This window comes from Microtus pennsylvanicus, chromosome 5 (genome assembly GCF_037038515.1).
Source record: "Microtus pennsylvanicus isolate mMicPen1 chromosome 5, mMicPen1.hap1, whole genome shotgun sequence".
Classification (NCBI taxonomy): domain Eukaryota; kingdom Metazoa; phylum Chordata; class Mammalia; order Rodentia; family Cricetidae; genus Microtus; species Microtus pennsylvanicus.
Genome location: NC_134583.1, coordinates 68,583,188 through 68,603,491, shown reverse-complemented (window position 1 = coordinate 68,603,491; position 20,304 = coordinate 68,583,188). Strand labels below are relative to the sequence as shown.

The following is a 20,304-nucleotide window of genomic DNA, read 5'->3' as shown; positions in this document are numbered from 1 at the left end:
ATGTATGTAGGGGTGTGAGTGTCGTGATGTGCACGCTGAAGCCCGAGGACAACTTTGTGAAGGCTTCAACTTTTTTGTGGGTTCTGTGGATTGATTTCTGGTTTCTAGGTGTATGTGCTGAGCGCCTTTTATCAGTCTTGCTGGCCACTGGCCCTGGCTCTTACTGTAATGTGGACGTTTCCCTGACAAACTCACCTGGTGTTCTCGTTGATAAATTCCCTAATAGGACTTGTACCGGACAAGTATCTATGGTTGGTTGTTCTAGGTGGGTGATTACAGCGTTTGGAAGGAATTCAAGACCATCTTGATCAAGACCTTCGTCTATTCCAAAGTCTTTAAATTTCTAGGATGTATATGAGTAGTGACTGTATAGTGGCGTTTCTGGTTTTCCTTCATAAATAACCCCCCATAAAAATGTTCTCGAGAGCGATATCTATGGGCTGGAGAGAGTGTGTCTAGATTTGATCCCCTAGTACTGCCGGGGACGAGAGTGGGGTGGGGAATCTCTAGGTTCCACGCTACCCACTTGTCTGCAACCCCCTTTTTTCTTCTCTGGCACTGTCCCCTTTTTCTACTCCTTTGGCGACCAACATAGAAGCAGTGTAACTAGTTGGTCTTAAACTCTGTTGAAGATACAAAGGAATCGGAAACATATTGAAAACTTTATAGAAATATAGAGAAAAAAATACAATTGACCCAGAGATTTCCCCCCTCCCTGAAGGACGGATGGACAAACAGTGAGAGCTCCTAGAGCTGACAGGGCTGTTCTCAGTCTCTCTCCTCCTCTAGGAGCAAGGCATCTAGCTCCTTCAGCCGTTCTTGCAGCAGACGTCCCACGTCCTGGCTGGGTGCCAGGTTAGGAGTAAGGGTCCTGCCAGCTGCAGCGCGGGCCCCTCGTGATGGTCGACGGGATCGAGGAAGGCTACTGTCCCGAAATTCTACAGCCCGTCGGAGTTTCCTAGAACTGGTAAAAATCAGAGTCCCATTGCGCTCCCGCGGCTCCTCGAAGATGGTCTCAAAGGTCCTGGGCCGGGCAGGGAGAAGAGGTGTTTACCAGCATGCTCCCTGGTTCCAACGGCCCTCTGCTGCCCTCAGACCTTCCAAGTTTCTCACCTTCTGGCTGTTGGTGATTGGTAATTCTTATTGGTATAAATTTCTTCCAAAGTAAACTCCTTCTTGTTCAATCTGGAAGCAAAAGCAAAGGACACTGAGAAACCCTGAGCAAGGAGGTCCTGAGAAGGTCCAGGGAAAGCCACTGAATTTCGGGTTTGGGGCCATGTGAGAGTCAGCAGTGACGCGTGAGGAAGTTCTAAGCACAAGCCACGTCCTTGCTAAACTTGAGTCTTCCAGGCTGGACTACGCTCCTTGAGAGGAGCCAAGGCTGTACTTGAGGGAAACGAGCTGTCACCTACTTGGTCATGGTAGCTCCCTGCCCTCTGAGCCTCTCACCTGACTGGTCGAGGCAGCCCCATTGGTGTAAGGTTTGGTTGTAGTCGGACAGGCGTCCTCCGAATTCTGAATCCAGAAACCTTTCCCGTGGTCTGCAGAAATGGGGCAGAGGGTGAAGGGAAGGCATGGGCTCAGGCCTCAGCTAGCTCCCATCTCTTTATTCATTACCTTGGTCTCTGGGTCAGAAAGCACCTTGTCCTTTGAGGCTTTTAACTCCTTCCCCTTGGTTGAACCCAATCTGCAGAGATGGTCAACAGTCAGGGACAAGGAAACACAGAGCATACACCCGTCTTCTGTCACTGGTTACTGAGCAAAGGAGGCCGGGCTCAGGCTGTAGCCAAGGCTTCCAGCAGGGTTTATTAAGAGCACTACCTGGATTCTGCTGGTTCGCAGAAGAAGGAAGTGGATGCAGTGGATGAGGAAGATGTAGTGAGAGAAGGTGAGACTCCCACTCCTCCAAGAGGGAAGACCTCTTTCCGGAGACAGGGCCGAGGAGGTGGTGGGGTCCGGGTCATCTCCCCACAACCCACAGTATGTCTCCGGGGCCTGGACTGGCTTGGCTGGGATGGAACAGGAGGCCAGGTACAGCTACCTGGGCCAAGGGGCCCCAGATCAGGGCAGGAGTAGCTTCGGCCCAGAGATAATTTAGGGACAGGTGGTGGGGCACTGTCCTGAGTCCGCCACTGACGGATAGGGGGCCGGGGGCTGACAGATGCAATTCTCTCAGTAGCCCTGGACTGCTCAGCCTCTGAGATAGCAATCTTCAACTCCAATTTCATGGGAGGTGATGGGGGTGGAGGCTGTGGTGCTTTGTTAGGCGTGAGGAAGATGTCAGCGAAGCTCTCAAGCTTGGATCGGACGGAACGGAAGAGAGGGGCCAAGCCCCAGGGACTGAGACGGGGGCGTAAAAGGCTGGACGGTGGTGGGGTCAATGGGGCCTCCAGAGCAGGATCTGGGGCTGAGGAAAGGAGAGGGTCACAGGTGGGTATTCCTTACCCTCAGGTGATTTAAGCACCACCTCACAAGCCTCAGTCTCTTTCCCCCAACACTAACCTGTCTCTAGAGGAGTGAACCTGATCCTAAAGTCCTAGAAGTAGGATTGCTTAACATGCCCTAAGCCCTGGATTTGATCCCCAGTGCTGAAAAATAAAATAAAAACCCTCTGAAGTCCCTGAGGTCCAAATCCCATTTTTGTCCATCCTGCTCTGCCCTGGGAGGGGGTTAAGTCCCATCCATAGTTCTTCCCCTGATGTTTCAAGCTTATGTTGCCTATTCCAGACTTTTGAGTCTTATTCCTCTATTCAAGTCCTTACCCGGTAGTGGGCTCTCTGGAGGGTCCGCAGGCAGAGTGGACGGCTGGAATGGAGGGTCTAGTTCTCTGGGCGCAGGCATTGGCTGATGAACTTTTGTCATAGGCTCAGCTCTGGGGTGAGGGGACAAAGTAAGAGTTGGGGGTGCTTCCAAGTCCAGGTCCCTCCTAGGCCATTGTTTCCCCTGGCCCTTAAGACTTCTGAAGGAGCTATAAGGAAGGATTAGACAAGTAAATCCTGACGTCCCCAGCTCTGGATGTCTGGATGATAGCTTTGATAATCCCTTCTCCAGCCATCTCACCTTTGTGCTGGGACAATGAAGCTGGGCCCGTCTTCAGCCAAACCCTGGATATAAACAGGGGAGGTGATTTGAAAAAGCAGGAAGCCATCTTTGTTCCCCCATGGCCTAACTCATTCCCCAGCTATCTGCTCACCCCAATGACAACATTTTATGTGGTAGACACTACCTCAATAAAGGGTAGAAGAAAAAAAATCTTTTGTCTACAACCAAGCAGGTACTGTCTACCACATAAAATGTTGTCATTGGGGTGGTGGCACAAGCCTTTATCCCTATACTTGCAAGGTAGAGGCAGGCTATAAATTGGGTCAGCCTGGTCTACACACCAAGTTTTTGGCCACCCAAGTCTACATAGTGAATGGGAGGAGGGGGCAGTGAAGCGGGCTGGAAAGATGGCTCAGTGGTTGAGGCACTGCTACTGTTCCAGAGGACCCAGGTTCAGTTCCCAGCATCCACATTGCAGCTCACAACTGTTTAACTCCTGTTCCAGGGGCTCCAATATCCTCATACAGATGTACATGCAGGCAAAACACCAATGTACATAAAATAAAAATAAATTATTTTTAAAAATTCTTTTGTACTGCCTTTACCTCACCCAGCCTCATGCTTGCCCTAGTTGGAACCAGAGATCTTCACCATACTTTCTTATACCTCAGCTGGTTGTCTGGAGTTGGCAATGTCTTCCAGTACCACCACTAGGGTGGGCTGGGTGACCTGGTCCACCTTCTGTGAAGGGCTCTCTTCTGGGCCAGAGGCTGCCCTTGAGCTCATCCTCAAGGTGGGAGAGGACTGGTGGATGCGGCTTAAGGGTTCTCGGCACAAATGCAGTGGGTCAGGAGGCCTAGAGAAAAAGTAGGGGGATCAGTGGGCTCAGCTGCGTTCTCAGCTTATTCCCTTCCTTGCCACACTCACCTGGCTTGTAAGGGCCACTTGACCTGCTGGGGTGGTAAAGCTGGTGACTGTCTGCAGACAGAATCTGGATGACTGTTGTGATGCATCCGGCTGGAGGTGTCCTCTTGGTATGCCAGGGGGACCTAAGAGAGGAAGAGTTGTTAAAAAGGAGCCAAGCTGGGTTCATGCCTATATAATCCCAGTACTTCTGAGGCTAACACAAAAAAGATGGAGAGTTCCAGGTCAGCCTGGGCTAAAAGGAGAGACTCTGTCTCGGTAAGACAAAACGACAGCAAAGACGAAAGTAATGGAATGAGGCCAACTGGACAGAAGCTCCTGTGTCTCAGTGTCCCTAGTCACAGAGGAGACAGATTTCAGCTAGAATTCACTCAGATCCCTAAAGGAAGTGATTTGGTCTGAATTAGGAGTGAGATAGTAGAGTCAGGAGCTACAGGTGTGAAATGTAAGTCATCTAACCCAGGCTCTGAAGAAATGGAAAAAGAAGTGACGTTTTTCTCATCTCTGTCGTGTAACCAAAGACACAACCAGCATGCTTCCGGGGGGGGGGCAGGGTAGCCAGAAGTTTCTCATATTTAGTAGGAGCTCAGTGGAGGGTGCGGGGAGGACAGGCACACCCCAGAACCATGCAGAAGTCTTGCATTAAGGAGACTGCTTTGAATGCTGGCTTAAGGGATCTGGTCTGACTTTAGTACTGAGCCAGGGCGGGGGTGGAGGACTGGGAAGAGGAGGCGTCTTTCAGTTAAAGGGCTCACCCTGTTTGTAGCCATGACATCTTCCAGCACCACGGCCAGGACCCTCCGAGAGGCCTTTTCCAGGGGCGAAGGAGTCCCCAAGTGCTGCAGCCTCGGTCTTTTCGGGCTCCTGGCTTCCCATAATGCTCGAGCTAGGGGCTGGCGGCACAGGTTTGACTGTCTAGAAGGGCTGGAGGATGAAAGAAGTAGAAGACAGTTGCCCGAACCAGTTGTTGGCTCTGTAGTGGTCGGGTACAGCCGCCAGGATCCCCGTGTCCCAGGCTCAAGACAGGCAGGCGGGCGGGGAGCGCTCTCACCTGGAGTCCCCAGGGAAGTCCATGGGGAAAGCTGTGGTTCCAGGGAGTCCCTGGGGGATCCCAGGCTCCGGCCTGGGGTAAAGGGGGAACAGGGGAGTGGGGAGTGAGGGCCAGCTCCTCCCCCGGGACTCCGCCCTTCATGGTCCGCCTGCGGCTCCCGGTAGGCCACGGGCCTTTTCTCGAAAGGGCGCCCCCAGCTGGCCGCTCGGAGCCGGGTCCTCCCGCTGCAGCCGCCTTGACCACTCGGGCCCTGCCGGGCACCTGCCTAGACTGGATTGCGGAGGTCACAGCTCTCCCAAGGCTCGAGCCTTCTGGGACCTTTGTCCCTGTAGAAGCCTCCCCGGGGTTCTCAAGGATCCGCTGGGATCCCGGTCCTGGGAGGTTCCGTTTCCGCTAGATTCCTCAGTGATCCTCGCCCCGCCAAACAAGGGCTCCAGAAGAATTACTCCACGTACTGACAGCCCTCCCTCCCACCAGATCGCCTAAATTGGATCTCTGTGGAAAGACTCCTACGGCGCGAGTCTCCAATCAGAAGCCGCGCGACTCGCCTCCTCCCACTGTGAGCTTCAACTTAACAAAGTTCTATTCGGGGGAGGCCCAAGCTCATCAACGAACTCAGCCGGGATGCCGGGGTATACCCTGTCAAACCGACAACCCATTCACTCCAATCCCGGAAGGTCCAGCCTACCGGTAACAGCCCACCCCAAGCCCCCGCCCTGCCTGGATCCCCGCCCCGCGTTTTCGGGAGCTCGGGACCAGATGGCTCAAACGTTTCCTTCAACGCCCGCCTCTCTGCCCTTTCTCCTGCCGGGTCCCCCCCATTCCCACCCCTCCCCTGCGCCGCTCACCGCAGCTTTCCTAGAATCCCGGGTTTTCGACAGCTCCCACCTCCGGCTTCTTTAAAACCAGCCTTACGCAGCTCTGTCCAACCGTCGGAGGCCTTCTTCTCCGTGTCTTGGGCACCGCCCAATCGCTAGTGCTGGTCTTCCGGGGTTAGGCGAAGCTACGTGAAACCGCCAGGCAGCCATGATATCTAGGGGCAAGAAGCTAAAACTGGGACAGCGCCGCCATTATAATTGAGGGCAGTAGGGCTGGAGCACTAGGCGACCGAATTTTACAAAGGCCAGTCAATGGTCAACTACTATGTCAAGTTTCTTGATCTATTTGGACAACAGTAATGAAGCTGAAGTTCTCCACATTTCATAAAACCTTACGTTTGTTTTCTTCCTCTTGTTCCTATGCCAGTAAATATTGAGAGCTAAGAAATTTCCATTCTCTTGGGTTCCTCGAGGTTGAGGCTCTGGGAGTGAGGGAAAAAGCAGGGCGGGGACCCTGAATATACAAGGTTAACGATTAGGGCTGGTGCCTCCTTGGACTTGTTCAGTTTCTGGACAGACTGGTTAGAGCCTAAGTGGATGCAGAGGAATTCATTCACTGGTGTTAAGTTTACTTCTTCCTAGAGAACTGTGTGTGCCTCTAGGAAGGTTCAGTAGAGGCTCCACTGCAGGAGACCAAAGGGTTGCTAGGTGGAGCAGGTTCAGTGTCCTTTCTATTCTGAAGAGGAGCCTGTAGTATGCAGGGGGTCAGGTAGTCTTTAGGAATGCGTGAGAAGGAGTAGAGTCCTAATGCTTGCAGAGCCTGCACCAGCAGACCCTTTATTAGGAGCTGGACTGCTGTGGGGAAGAAATGGGCATTTACTGGCGTTCTGCATTGTGAATGTGCTCTTCCCGCCTAGCCAAAGCCCCCAACTTCCCTAGGATTCCCTGTTCCAAATCAGTGTGTGTGTGTGTGTGTGTGTGTGTGTGTGTGTGCGCGCGCGCGCATGTGTGTTGGTTTATGTGGAGGCAAGAAACCATTGTAGGGTGCCTTTCTTAATTGTTCTTTAAAAAAAAAAGAAAAATTACTTTTAAAAAGTATGTTTATTGCCAGACAGTGGTGAGGCACACCTTTAATCCCAGCACTCTGAAGGAGAGACATGCAGATCTCTGTTTGAGGCCAGCCTGGTCTACAGAGTTCCAGGACACCCAGGGCTACACAAAGAGACCCTGTCTCAACTCTCCCCACCCCCAAGGGGTAGGTCTTCCCACTTCAAAAGACTTAATTAAAAAGTACCCTTTACAAGTGTTTAGTTAGTTCCAGATGTAGTCAAGCTGACAACCAAGAACAGCCATCACAGGGCCCTGGACGGCTGAAAATTCACAGCAATCCTTCTTAGCTTTCCAAGTGCAGGGGTTACAGATAAGCACCGCTAAGTCTGGCTAGCTAATACTTTTCTTGAAATACTCACATACCATATAATCCACCCACCCAAATGTACAATGAAATAATTCTTAGTCCCCAGAGCCATGAGAAAAATGGTTCAAGAAGTCTGGAAAACTTGTGTTCCCTGATGAATCAAGAATTTGCACTTGGCATTGTAATTTTGGAAGCTTCATCCAGGCTGTTTTGGGCATATGGAAATCAACTGGCTTAATTGGAAATATGGGAAAAATAAAAATGCCCTGGGCAAAGGAAAATGCTTCAATCCATTGAGGCTGGACCCCCCCTGCAGCCACAAAAGACTAAGTTCTTTTTTTTTTTTTTTGGTTTTTTGAGGCAGGGTTTCTATGTGGTTTTGGAGCCTGTCCTGGAACTAGCTCTTGTAGACCAGGCTGGTCTCGAACTCACAGAGATCCACCTGCCTCTGCCTCCCAAGTGCTGGGATTAAAGGCGTGCCCCACCACCGCCCGGCTAAGTTCATTCTTAAAGTGTCTCCGAGCCTTCTTTTGACGGCCTCGTATGAACCCACACCAGTGCCCACAACACACGTGACATTATGGTGCCCAATGCGTGGCTTGAAATAGGACAAATATCTGCTGAAGCACAGAGAAGCCTGCCACTTTGAGAACTGGTAGGACAAGTGCCCTCAGTGGAAGGGGACTCTCCATCTCAGGAGCTAGGGTCTGTGCAGTTATTACAACACCTGTTAAAAGGAGATGGCGTGGAAGCCAAGGAAAACAGCTACAGAGCTCTTGGTGTTAATGCCGTGGCCCTGCCACCAGCTTCAGCAGCTATGGAAGCAGGTGAGGAGAGCTCTGAGGAGAGCTCATCGGAAGGGAGAGCCCGTACAGTTAGAAATGTGGTCTGTAAGTCACTCAATATCAGACGCTCTAGAGCCGCTGCAGAGTGAGGAGTCACCTAAAGCCGAATCTGAGGTGGAACAGGAAAATAAAAGACACTCAGGCTAGAAATCGTCAGTCAGCAGAGGAGAATGTTCCTTCCCAGTGGATAGGAACGCTGTTTCAGAGGGCAGCGACAATGAGGAAAGCCAGGACACTGGAGATGACACGCCTCCTTCAGCAAGTTCCACTGGCACGCACCACCACTGGCCACACAAATGCAACCATAAGATTGTCTTTTGTATTTAACTTCTTCCTTTAGTAATATTTTTTTAAAAATATTTATTATGTATACAATATTCTGTCTGTGTGTATGCCTGCTGGCCAGAAGAGCGCACCAGACCTCATTACAGATGATTGTGAGCCACCCTGTGGTTGCTGGGAATTGAACTCAGGACCTTTGGAAGAGCAGGCAATGCTCTTAACCTCTGAGCCATCTCTCCAGCCCCCCCTTTAGTAATATTTTTAAATGTTTATTTTTATTTCATGTGTGTGGATGTTGTCTGCATTATGTGAGTATGCTATTTGCAAGCCCAGTGTCCAGAGGCCTGAAGAAGGCTTCACATCCTAGAACTGGATCTAAAGATGGTTGTGAAGCACTATGGGTGCTGGGAAGTAAAGCCAGGCCCTCTGCACGCAGGAAAGTGCTCTTAACTGCTAACTAGACCCCAGTCCCAGCCTTGGCAGTATTCATGCTTTTTTAAAGGCATTATTTGCTGCAGGGTAGTTTATCACACTGAGATTGCACTATATCCTGGAAAAGCCTGTTTCTAGTTGTGGTGTGGCTCAGCCCTAGTGCACACCTTTAACCCAAGAGCTTTCTGCTTATTGCAAATAGGATTAAATAAAATTGACAGGAAGTGAACAAGAAAAAAACCATAGAGAGTAAGAGGGAGTCAGGACAGAGAGAGATACAGGAAGTGGAAGGGAGACATTGAATTGGAGGAAGGTCAGCTGGGTGCTTTCTCTGCCTCTGAGCTAGCAGGTTTCCACCCCAGCATTTGTCTCCCAAGTCTTTATTGGTAAAATTGAACATTGAATTTTTGTCAAAAATAACAACCATTTAATTATTTGTTAATTAATTTTAATTGGTTTCAAGGTAATTAATTTTTCTTCTATGTTAATCCTAACCTCAGCTGTCCCTCCCTCCTCTCTTCCCAGTTCCCCCCTGCAAACACACCTTCCCTTTCTCCAGATCCACTACTCCACCATTTCCCTTCAGAAAAAAAATCAGATCTCCCAAGGATATCAAGCAAGCATGACATAACAATTTACAATAAAACTAGGCACATACCCTTATGTCAAGTTATAGTGTTAGCCACTCCCACCAGTCCTGAGCCATCTTTACCCCAGCACATCTATCTTGCAGGCAGGACAAATTGTAAGTCGAAGGTTTTGTGGCTGGGTTGGTGTCCCACTGGGGGCCTTGCCTGGTTACAGAAGATGGCCAGTTCAGGCTCAATATCCCCCATTGCTAGGAGTGTTCACTAGGGTTACCCTCATAGATTCCAGAGATTTCCACTGCACTAGGTTTCTACCTCGACCCCTAATGTCCCCCAATACTCTCTCCCTTCATCCCTCCCCTGCACCTGATCTCTCCTGTTCCCATTCCCACCACCCCCAACCCACACTTGGAATCCATTCTATTTCCCCTTTCCAGGGAGATCCATGCACGTCTCCCCTCTCCTTGAGCCCTCCTTGTTACTTGCCTCTCTGGATTTGTGGACTGTAGCATGGTTTTCCTTTACTTTACAGCTAACATCCACTTATGAGTGAGTACATACCGTGTTTGTCTTTCTGGGTCTGGGTTACCTCACTCAGGATACTTTTTTTCTAGTTCCATCCATTTACCTGCAAATTTCATGATGTCTGTTTTTTAGCAGCTGAGTAAATTGTGTAAATATACCACATTTTCTTTATCCATTTTTTGGTTGAGGGATGTCTAGTTTGTTTCCACTTTCTGGCTATTATGATTAAAGCCTTAGCAGTTTGTTTGTTTGCTTGCTTTTTCTTTTTAGGTTTTCTTGGAGACAGGGTTTCTCTGTGTAGCCCTGGCTGTCCTGGAACTCGGTCTGTTGTTGCATGAGTTCTAATTGGTCTTAATAATAAAACCTAGAGCAAGATATCTGGGTAAATGCTGAAAGGTCAGAGAGACAAAGGAGCGAACCACAGCCAACTCTTACCTTGCTAACCCCTCAGTCAAAAAAGGGCTGAGCTCTTGTCTCCTCCCACCTCACATTCCTCTCTCTACCCAGCCACACCATTTCTTGTCTGTCTGTACAGACCTCCAGACCTCTATGGTTAACTAGTGGCTAGTTCCACCCTCTGATCTTCAGGCAAGCTTTATCTGTTAGAGCACAAACAAAATAACACCACACTCTGTAGACCAGGCTGGCCTTGAACTCACAGTGATCATCCTGCCTCTGCCTCCTGAGTAATGGGATTGGGACTGCATCATCAAGCCTTGCTGTGGAATCTTTTTGTACACTGTGAATATGTGCTGTGGAATATTAGTTAAGATTAGTATTACACTTGTTTATGCTGTGGAACATTTGTTTAATGATCCAAAGATATGTTGCATTCTTTTATGTTGCATTTGTTTAACTCTGTAAAACTGTGCTACTTTGCCTGTCTAAACACCTGATTGTTCTAATAAAGAGCTGAATGGCCAATAGCTAGGCAGGAGAGAGGGATGGGTGGGGCTGCTAGGCAGAGAGAATAAGTAACAGGAGGGGAAATCTAGGCTCAGAAGTAGAGCAATGAGAAGAGAGGGAGAGAGAAAAGGAGGGTAGGAGGACGGTAGGGGCCAGACACCAGCCACACAGCCAGGCACGGACTAAAAAGAAAAGGAAGATATATAGAAGTAAGAAAGGTAAAAAGCCCAGGGCAAAATGTAGATGAGAAAGGGGATAAGTTAAGTTACAAAAGCTGGCTAGAAACAAGCTAAGCTAACTAAGGCCAGGCATTCATAAATAAGAATAAGTCTCAAGAGCTAGTTCCACCAGGCGGCCTTTAATCCCAGCACTCGGGAGGCAGAGGCAGGCAGATCTCTGTGAGTTCGAGGCCAGCGTGGTCTACAAGAGCTAGTTCCAGGACAGGAACCAAAAGCTACAGAGAAACCCTGTCTCGAAAATCAAAAAAAAAATAAAAAGAAAGAAAGAACAAAAAAAGAATAAGTCTCTGTGTATTTATATGGGAGCTGAATGGCAGGCCCCCAAAAGAGTAAAAACAAAACAAAACAACAACAAATATGTATCACTTGGATTTGTTTAATAAACAGCTGAACGCCCAAGTGGCTAGGCAGGATTTTCAGGGCAGAGAGAACTCTGGGAAGAAGAAGGGTAGAGTCGAGATGAGATGCTAGGACTGACAAGTAGTAGCATGGGCAGTACAGGGCAAAGGCAATAAAGCCATAAGACATTAAGTAAATAAATAAAAATGGGTTGTTATAAGAGCTAGTTAGATGGGGCTGGAGAGATGGCTCAGAGGTTAAGAGCACTGACTGCTCTTCCAGAGGTCCTGAGTTCAATTCCCAGCAACCACATGATGGCTCACAGCCATCTGTAATGATATCTAGTTCCCTCTTCTGGCCAGCAAGCATACAGACAGAGAGAACACTATATGCATAATAAATAAATAAATCTTTAAAAAAAAAAAAAAGAGCTAGTTAGAAACCAGCCTAAGCTATTGGCCAAGCTTTCATAACTAATAGAAGTCTCCAAGTCGTGATTTGAGAGCTGGAGGGAGGCTCAGAAAAATCCACTAACAAAGCCTGACTGACTTTTTGAGACAGCATCTTATACTGTAGCCCACGCTATCCTTGAACTCATTAGGCCTCAGCCTCCTAAATCCTGGAATTATAGACCTGAGCCACCATGCCCATCTTGCATTTATTTTTGAAATTTTTATTTTATGCCTGTATTTATGTCTGTGCACTATGTATATCATGTCTGATGCCTTCACAGGCCAAAAAAGGGAGTTGGACACTGTTCCCAATCAGCCACACAATCATTTATACTCTCAACCTGTGGGTCATAACCTCCTGGGGGTTGACTGACTCTTTTACGGGGGTTGCATATCAGATGTCCTGCATACCAGATATTTAATTACAATTCATAACAGTAGCAAAATTACAGTTATAAAGTAGCAACAAAAATAATTATTTTTTGGGGGGTCACCACAGCATGAGGAACTATATTAAAGGATCACAGCATTGGGAAGGTTGAGAACCACGGCTCTAGAGTCTGAGCTATTGCATTCAGTAGGTTAGGTATAAGAAATGTCTTAGTTACCCGACCAGCTAGTTTTATATCAATTTGACACAAGCTGGAGTCATCAGAAAGGAGGGAGCCTCAACTGAGAAAATGTTTCCATAAGATTAGTCTGTGGGCAAACCTGTAGGATATTTTCTCAATTAGTGATTGATGGGGAAGGGCCCAGCCCATTGTGGGTGGTGCCATCCTGGGCTGGTGGTCCTGGGTTCTATAGAAAGCAGGCTGAGCAGCTATGGGGAGCAAGCCAGCAAGCAGCATCCCTTCATGGCCTCTGCATCAGCTCGTGCTCCCAAGTTCCTGCTCTGTTTGAGTTCCTGTCTTGACCGTTGATGATTAACTATGATGTAGGAGCATAAACTGAAAAAACCCTCTCCTCCCCAAGTTGCTTTGGTCACGATGCTCACCACAGCAATAAGACAGCTACTGTTGTGTTACTGTGAAAAGATGCCATGAACAAGACAAGCGTTTAATTGATGCGGGGGTCTCTGTAACCAAGACAGACAGTAATGATCCATGGGGGCGAGCTTGGCTTAACACGGCCAAGTAGATGGTGTTGGCCAGACGTGGGAAGTCTGACCCTGAACAGTTTAGGCATATTTAAGCACAGTACAATTTAGTGTAACCATTCCTGTGACAATTAACTTAATCCCGTGTGCACAACAGAGCACACACAAATCTTTTTGTGGAACCAAGTTAAATAAAGATCAGATGTGTCTACGCAGAAACTCTTTGTAAAGTACACATGACACCTTCCATAAAGATAGGATCTATAGATTGGATGAGAAAAACAAGCTTATGATAAGGGTCTGGGGATCTGGTGTGGATTCCTGCCACACAGATAGTGCAAAGGTCACCAGGCTATTACTACATTGCTCCCAGCCTTCTGGGCAGGTTATGTATCCCTTACTTTGAATGAATAACCTTGTATGTTTAACATTCCACGTTCCTCTAGTGCCTATCAGTGAGCTCAGGAAACTCCATGCCTCCTAAAATTGGGGGCTTGCTTACCGTTCGTTAGTCCACAATTATGGCAGGGAACACGTGGCTGCAGGCAGGCAAAGTCCTAGAACAGCTCGGAGTTCACATATGATTCACACGTGTGGGACACACTGAGCCTGATGGGGCTTCTGAAATCTCAAAGCCCACTCCCAGTGACACACCTCCTCCAACAAGGCCCTGGCTTTATTTATTTTTAGTAATAGAGACAGTTTATTCAGAAAGGAAAACAGGCTGGCTATAATATGGCTCGGAGGATCAAGGGCTTGCTGTGCAAGCCTGGTGACATGGATGTGATCCCCAGAACCCACACAAAGGTGGAAGGAGAGAGCCAACTCTACAGTTGTCCTCTTGCTTCCAGACACGCACTGTTCCCCAAACATCACATACACACACTGTATAAATACATTAAAAAAGAAAGAAAAAGGTATTCCAAAGGGTGGAAGTGGGATGGTGAGCTAGGAAAAGAGAGGCTCAAAAAGCATCTTTATTATCATACACAATATACAATTTACCATCTTATTTTATAGTTCAGTAGTCAGGTGTTCTGTCATCGATAGGTATCCACTCCCCACAACTTTTTCCTTTCACAACTCAAATATTTATCTACTAAAATAATTTCCTTTCCTAGCCTGGGAGGTGCTGTCACACACCTTTAATCCCAGCACTCCAGAGGCAGAGGCAGGTGGATCTCTGAGTTTGAGGCCAGCCTGGTCTACAGAGTGAGTTCCAGGTCAGCCAGTGCTGCACAGAGAAACCCCGTCTCAAAACAACAGGAACTACTGTAGATGCCTCCTCTAAGTAGAGTACCATAGCACTTACCATTGTGTGACCAGCTTCGTTCACCTCATACCACAGTCTTCATCCATGTTCAGTATGTGTCAGCAATTACCTTCTATTTTAAGCTGGATATTCCACTGTACGCTTTTGTTTATACATTCAGCTATTGATGCCACCATCTTTGGCTATTTCATTGAATGCTGCTAAGGACACAGGCTTACGAATGTCCCTTTGAGGGTCTCCTTCCAGCTTCCTCCCCTGCCCTCCCCCACAGGCTCTCCCTATTTATCCCAAGGTGGCCTTGAACGCAGGATTCTTCTGTCTCAACCTCCAGAAATGCCATGATTACAGGCATGTGCTGCCATGCTCAGTAAGTTCTTTTGATGTGCTCTCAGAAGTGGAATTTCAGGGGCAGAGGCACGCACTTACAGGTCTGTGGACCTAAGTTTGATCCCTGGATCCCGCAAGGGAGCAGGAAAGAACAGTTCCTCTATGCCCGAAGAACAAAACCAAACAAAATCAACTTAAAAAAGAATCTCAGTGTGAGCCAGTATGAAGCAGAGTCGGAGGTCACATAAAATCAAAAGGTACCCAGGCGCCCTTGAAAGTAGGGGCACGGACTTCTTATAGGAAGGTCATGAGTGGCCACTTAAACCATTTTGGTGGCACCCAAGTTACTTGAAGAGGTTGCTGAGAAGCCTTTTCCCACTAGTCTGTTTGGGTATGAGGTCATAGGCTGATTCCCAAGGTGCCCTGGATAGGATCACCTTCTGACAGGGTAAAAACTCGGGTTAAGGTGTGTGGGGACAGGGATGGGATCCGGAGAGATGGCTCAGCAGTAAGAGTGCTGGTTGTTCTTTGAGGGGACCTGGGTTCGTCCCAGCACCCACACAGCAGCTCACAGATGTAACTCCAGTCTCAGGGAATCTGACACCCTCATCTGGCCTCCCAAAAGCACTGCAGGAATTTGGGTGGTGCACAGACACCCATACGCAAAAAAATTAAGACCAGGCTGAACTTGAACTCAAGAGATCCATCCTGCCTCTGCCTTCTGAGTGCTGGGGTCAAAGGTGTGCGCCATCACACCTGGCTGAAACATCTCTATATAAAAGAAACACTGTCTCTCTGCTGTTGGCATCTCTATATAAAAGAAACACTGTCTCTGTGCTTTTGGCAGTTTTCACAACAGATGTTAATTGTGCTGGACTCTTGCATCTCAGTGAGAGGCATCATTCACTCAGGAGTGAGGGCTCATTTTCCTTCCTGTGCTACTAGAATTTTCCCTGTCTTTCTATCATGCTGCAGCCTTTCCTCCTCCTCCTTCTCCTCCTCCTAAATAGAAAATTGCTGCTTCTGCTTCACCAGATGGGGTGTCTCTGGATAAAGATTTCCACATAAGCGCCCTGTGTGAACAATCTCTCGTGCTGGTCTCAGCCCAAACTGTACCCACAAAGACAATTTTCTTTTTCTTTTTTTCTTTTGATTTTTTTTTTTTTTTTTTTTTGGTTTTTCGAGACAGGGTTTCTCTGTGGTTTTGGAGCCTGTCCTGGAACTAGCTCTTGTAGACCAGGCTGGTCTCGAACTCACAGAGATCCGCCTGCCTCTGCCTCCCGAGTGCTGGGATTAAAGGCGTGCGCCACCACCGCCCGGCTTTTCTTTTGATTTTTGAGACAGTCTCTCTTAATAAAAGTCCTGACTATTCTGGGACTCACCATTAAGACCAGACTGGCCTCAAACTTAAAGAAACCCAAACTCTCTTGCTTTACAAAAAGCCAGAGTAAGAAATGAAAACAGAGGAAAGGAGGATCAAGCATCAAGAGTCTTGAAGAAGCCAGATGTGGCAGTGCTTGGGAGGCAGGAAGGGGGAGTCACCATGCATTCACGGCCAGCCTGGGCTACACAGTGGAACCTTGTTTGAGAGGAGGAGGAAACAGCCTGTTTAAGTGAATACTCACATGAACGTATGGCAAGACCCTGTGCAGTGACTTGAAGCCATAAGGACCTGCTTGCTTCAGTGATTCTTGGCTACCCAAGCTCATTAGATGTGGTTGTGTGTGTTTCTGAGACAGGGTTCCTATGTGGCTCTCCCTGGCTTTCCTGGAACTTACTCTGTAGACCAGGCTGCCTTGAACTCAGTGATCTGCCTGCCTCTGCCTGCCACGTGCTGGGATTAAAGATGTGCACCAACACACCAGCTAGAAGATGCCCTCTTTGCCCTTGCTGAGACCCCAGCTTATAATACTACCTTTTTATTTCATTTTTGTATGTTTTAACAGCGCTATCAAAGGAATCCTGGGTCCCATGCATGCTAGGCAAGCGCTGTTCCACTAAACCACACCCCCAGCCCTTGCTCCTACTTCTCTCAGAGAGCTTACTCCGTCCTGGAGACAGACTACACCTTGCGCCAACTTTGGCTGTACCTTCCACCTGAGCCTGTCTGTGCACAGATGCAGATGTGTGCAGGCTGTGGGTGCCACTGTGTCTACCTCTCCCTTCTGGCTACCACTGTCAAACATTTTCATGGTCAGTGCCACCATTGCCTATAATCTGCCACTCACTGTGCCAGCTAGGAAACTGCCTTCATTACTTCCTACACAGAGAGATGCTCTACTGGTGAGGTAACCACGGGCAGAGCATCTGCCACAGAGGCTCCCACAGCCATTCACAGATAGGTGTGTGCACAGGTGGTAAACAGGATGAGATACGCCCTACACAGAATTCATCTTCTCCTCATCTCCCTCCTGCCCAGCCACAGTTATGGTTTGAGTATGAACTGTCCTCTATGGGCTCAGTGTTGAATGCTTGGTCCAAAGCCAGTGGTGCTATTTCGTTCTAGAAAGTACGGTGGAATATAACTATGTAAAGATGGGTTACATTTGTTTAACAATGTAAAGATGTATTGGTTTGCCTGGCTAAGGCACTTGATTGGTCTAATAAAAAACTGAACAGCCAATAGCTAGGCAGTAGAGGAATAGGTGGGGTTGGTGTGCAGAAAGAATGAGTAAGAGGAGAGAGAGAGAGAGAAGAGAGAACAAGGGAGAACGGTAGGGAAATGCTGGGGCCAGCAAGCCAGGCCATCACCAGACAGACAGGTATGGAGCAGGACATAATGAAATGAAAGGTAGAAAGCCCAAGGCAAATGCAGACGAAGAGAAACAGGTTAAAATAAGTTATAGGAGCTAGTGGGACAAGCCTGTTACAGGGAAGTTTAGAAGGCAGGACCTAGCAGGAGAAGTAGATCACTGTGGGTATAGGTCCTTGAGGATATATTGTTCCTGACTCCTTCCTATTTCTCTCTCTTTCTCCACCCTGTCTGATGTGAAATGAGCAGCTTCCTCCTCTGCATGTTCTTGCCTCCGTACTGTTCTGTCCAAGTGCATGAAGCCACATCACTGTGGACCAAACCCTCTGAAATTGTGAGCCAAAATAAATTCATCCTCTCGTCTCTGTCAAGCATTTGGTCACAATGATTACAAATAATAACAACAACCTACTATGGAATATTCCTTTACATCGTGTGCGTGGTACTGTGACTGGTTTAATAAAAAGCTAAATGGCCAATGGCAAGGTAGGATTTTCAGGGCAGAGAGAACACTGGGAAGAAGGAGAGCAGAGATGCCAAGACACAAAGCAAGCAGCATGGCATTACAAAGTAAAGAAAGGTAACTGAATCATGTAAAAGAACATAGATGAGGGCTGGAGAGATGGCTCAGTGGTTAAGAGTATTGCCTGCTCTTCCAGAGGTCCTGAGTTCAATTCCCAGCAACCACATGGTGGCTCACAACCATCTGTAATAAAGTCTGGTACCCTCTTCTGGCCTGCAGGCATACACACAGATAGACTATTATATACATAACAAATAAATAAATATTTAAAAAGAACATAGATGAAAAGATATTGGTTAATTTAAGTTATAAGAGCTAGTTAGAAACAAGCCTAAGCTATTGGCTAAGCTTTCATAATTAATATGAAGTCTCTGCGTTGGTTATTTGAGAGCTGGCAGGCAGGATGAAAAAATCCACCTACAAATGGCGTCCAACGTCCAGCTCCCAAATAAAGACACAAAGACTTAATATTAGTTATGAATGTTTGGCCTTAGCTTATGCTTGACCCACTAGCTCTTATAACTTAATTTAACCTGTTTCTCTTCATCTACGTTTTGCCTTGGGCCTTTTTACCTTTCTTTCATTCTGTATGTCCTACTCCATGTCTGACTGGTTAGTGACTGCCTGGCTGGCCGGCTCCCATGTCTCCCTTTCTTTCTTCCTCATTCTCTCGTCTCTCCCCTCTCTTTTCTTCTGTTCTTCTACTTATTCTCTCTGTCCACCAGCCCCACCTATCCTCTACTGCCAAGTTATTGGCTTTTCAGCTTTCTATTAGACCAATCAGGAGCCTTAGGCAGGCAAGGAGAAACAGCAACTCATCTTTACATAAACAAATGTAACACATCTTTGCCTAGTTGAACAAATGCAACACACCTTTACATAGTGAAAGTTCCACAACACATCTCTCTTTGTGTATGAGCTGGTAATGAAGGAACTTTCCCAGCTGGTACAATGAGTGCCAAATTATAGGCAATGGCGGCGAACATAGATAAAGCAGGGGCAGGAGAAGAATAAAGTACGGTGCACAGAGTGACAAGGTCTGTAGGAACTAGAAAATCCCCTTTCAGAGAGTGGGTATAGGAGTAATCAGAAATGAATTGGTGAGTGCTGGCCACACAGTGCAGGGATAGGGTTTGTGCTTAGTTAAGATGCTTCAGAGAAGAACATGTAGTCCAGGAAAGGACAGTCTGCAACTGGACTGGGTGAATCTGTTAAGTAAGAACGTGGTTCAACTGAGATGATACATGCAGGGAAATCCGAGTTCTAGGCCAGCCTGGTCTACAAAGTGAGTCTAGGACAGCCAGGAACTGCCTTCCATGGCCTCTGCATCGCTCCTGCCTCCAGGTTCTAGCCCTCCTTGAGTTCATCCCTGAACTGTAAGCCAAACACACCCTTTCCTCACTAACATGATTTTTGGTTTGATCTATGATACCAATAGAAACCCTAATTAATATACCTAAACCATCCCCAGCACCAAATAAAGCTGAATGTGCTATGCAACTTTTAATTCTATCACTCAGGAGTTAAGAGGTAGGAGGATTAGAAGTTCTTGGTTGTCCTCAACTGGTGTGGGAAGAACAGCAAACACACAGAGGTCTCTGTGTGGCCTCTTGATGTGTAGATCTTCTCCACACTTCTCAACAGCGGGCAATCTTCCTTACAGTTTGTCCTGATATTTATACGAGGGTTTGGTTTCTCACCCAGTCCTGGTTATCCATTTTTAAAGATATTTTTATACAACTTCGAGCCTCATGCATGTTAGGCAAATGCCCTACCACTGGGTCACATACCCTTCCTTTAAAAACAGGTTCTCCCTGTGTTGCTGTCCATGCTATCCTGGAACATGCTGATGGCACAACCGCACTATTTAGGAAAGCCCCGGTGGAGACGTGACTTCCCTGCTTCCTTCCAAGTGAACTGACCAGCTAGCCATCTGCTCTTTAGCAGCCTAAATGTGCATCCCACTGTACAAAGAAAGAGTAGGCACAAGTTATTAGTTTAGCCTCCAAACAAAAGTCAAACTTCCTAAAGCATTGAAAGGTGAGTCATTCGTGTCCATAGACTACTTAGGAGCTGCCCAAGGTACAAGATTAGTTAACTTACCCTTCTAGTCATTCAGTGTTACTAGACGTGCCAAAAACGTTATTACTGCTCCCGTCCTTCCTAGGACTTTTCAGAATTCCTCGCTGAGACAACTTTATGGTATAGAAAGCAGATATTCAACAAATCCATGTTGACGTTCTGTGACGTTCCCTAGGGGGAATACGTAGAAACGTCTTCCCCAGCTGAGCCAACAAACACTGGAGAACACAAGGAGGGCCTCCTACTTCTACACTTCTCAAAACCTGTTTCGGAACACTCCATCCACCTTCTTGCCCTTAAGAATCGCTCGGCTTCATTCAAACGGGCCGCCTTCGCCGACACCCAATCAGAACGTCCGATCTTCAGCTACCGACCAATGAAGGAATGCAATA

General features: G+C 47.6%; 1 protein-coding gene across 7 annotated transcripts; it reads right to left on the bottom strand.

The window, feature by feature from the left end:
• Positions 1 to 643: 643 nt before the first annotated feature.
• Prr14 (proline rich 14) lies at positions 644 to 20,268 on the bottom strand. 7 transcript variants are annotated; one of them, XM_075972345.1, is made up of 13 exons: positions 19,934 to 20,268; positions 5,866 to 6,050; positions 5,018 to 5,089; positions 4,722 to 4,890; positions 3,970 to 4,091; positions 3,709 to 3,898; positions 3,061 to 3,104; positions 2,763 to 2,968; positions 1,822 to 2,407; positions 1,618 to 1,687; positions 1,450 to 1,541; positions 1,114 to 1,185; positions 644 to 1,024 (listed from the first exon to the last, which is right to left on the bottom strand). In XM_075972345.1, the coding sequence occupies exons 3-13, from the start codon at positions 5,038 to 5,040 to the stop codon at positions 769 to 771; spliced, it is 1,830 nt and encodes a 609-aa protein (XP_075828460.1). In that variant the 5' UTR covers positions 5,041 to 5,089; positions 5,866 to 6,050; positions 19,934 to 20,268; the 3' UTR covers positions 644 to 768. The 7 variants fall into 7 exon arrangements, with proteins under 7 accessions (XP_075828460.1, XP_075828463.1, XP_075828464.1 ...); XM_075972348.1 differs by having other exon boundaries at positions 644 to 964; XM_075972349.1 differs by having other exon boundaries at positions 2,763 to 2,872.
• Positions 20,269 to 20,304: the final 36 nt, after the last annotated feature.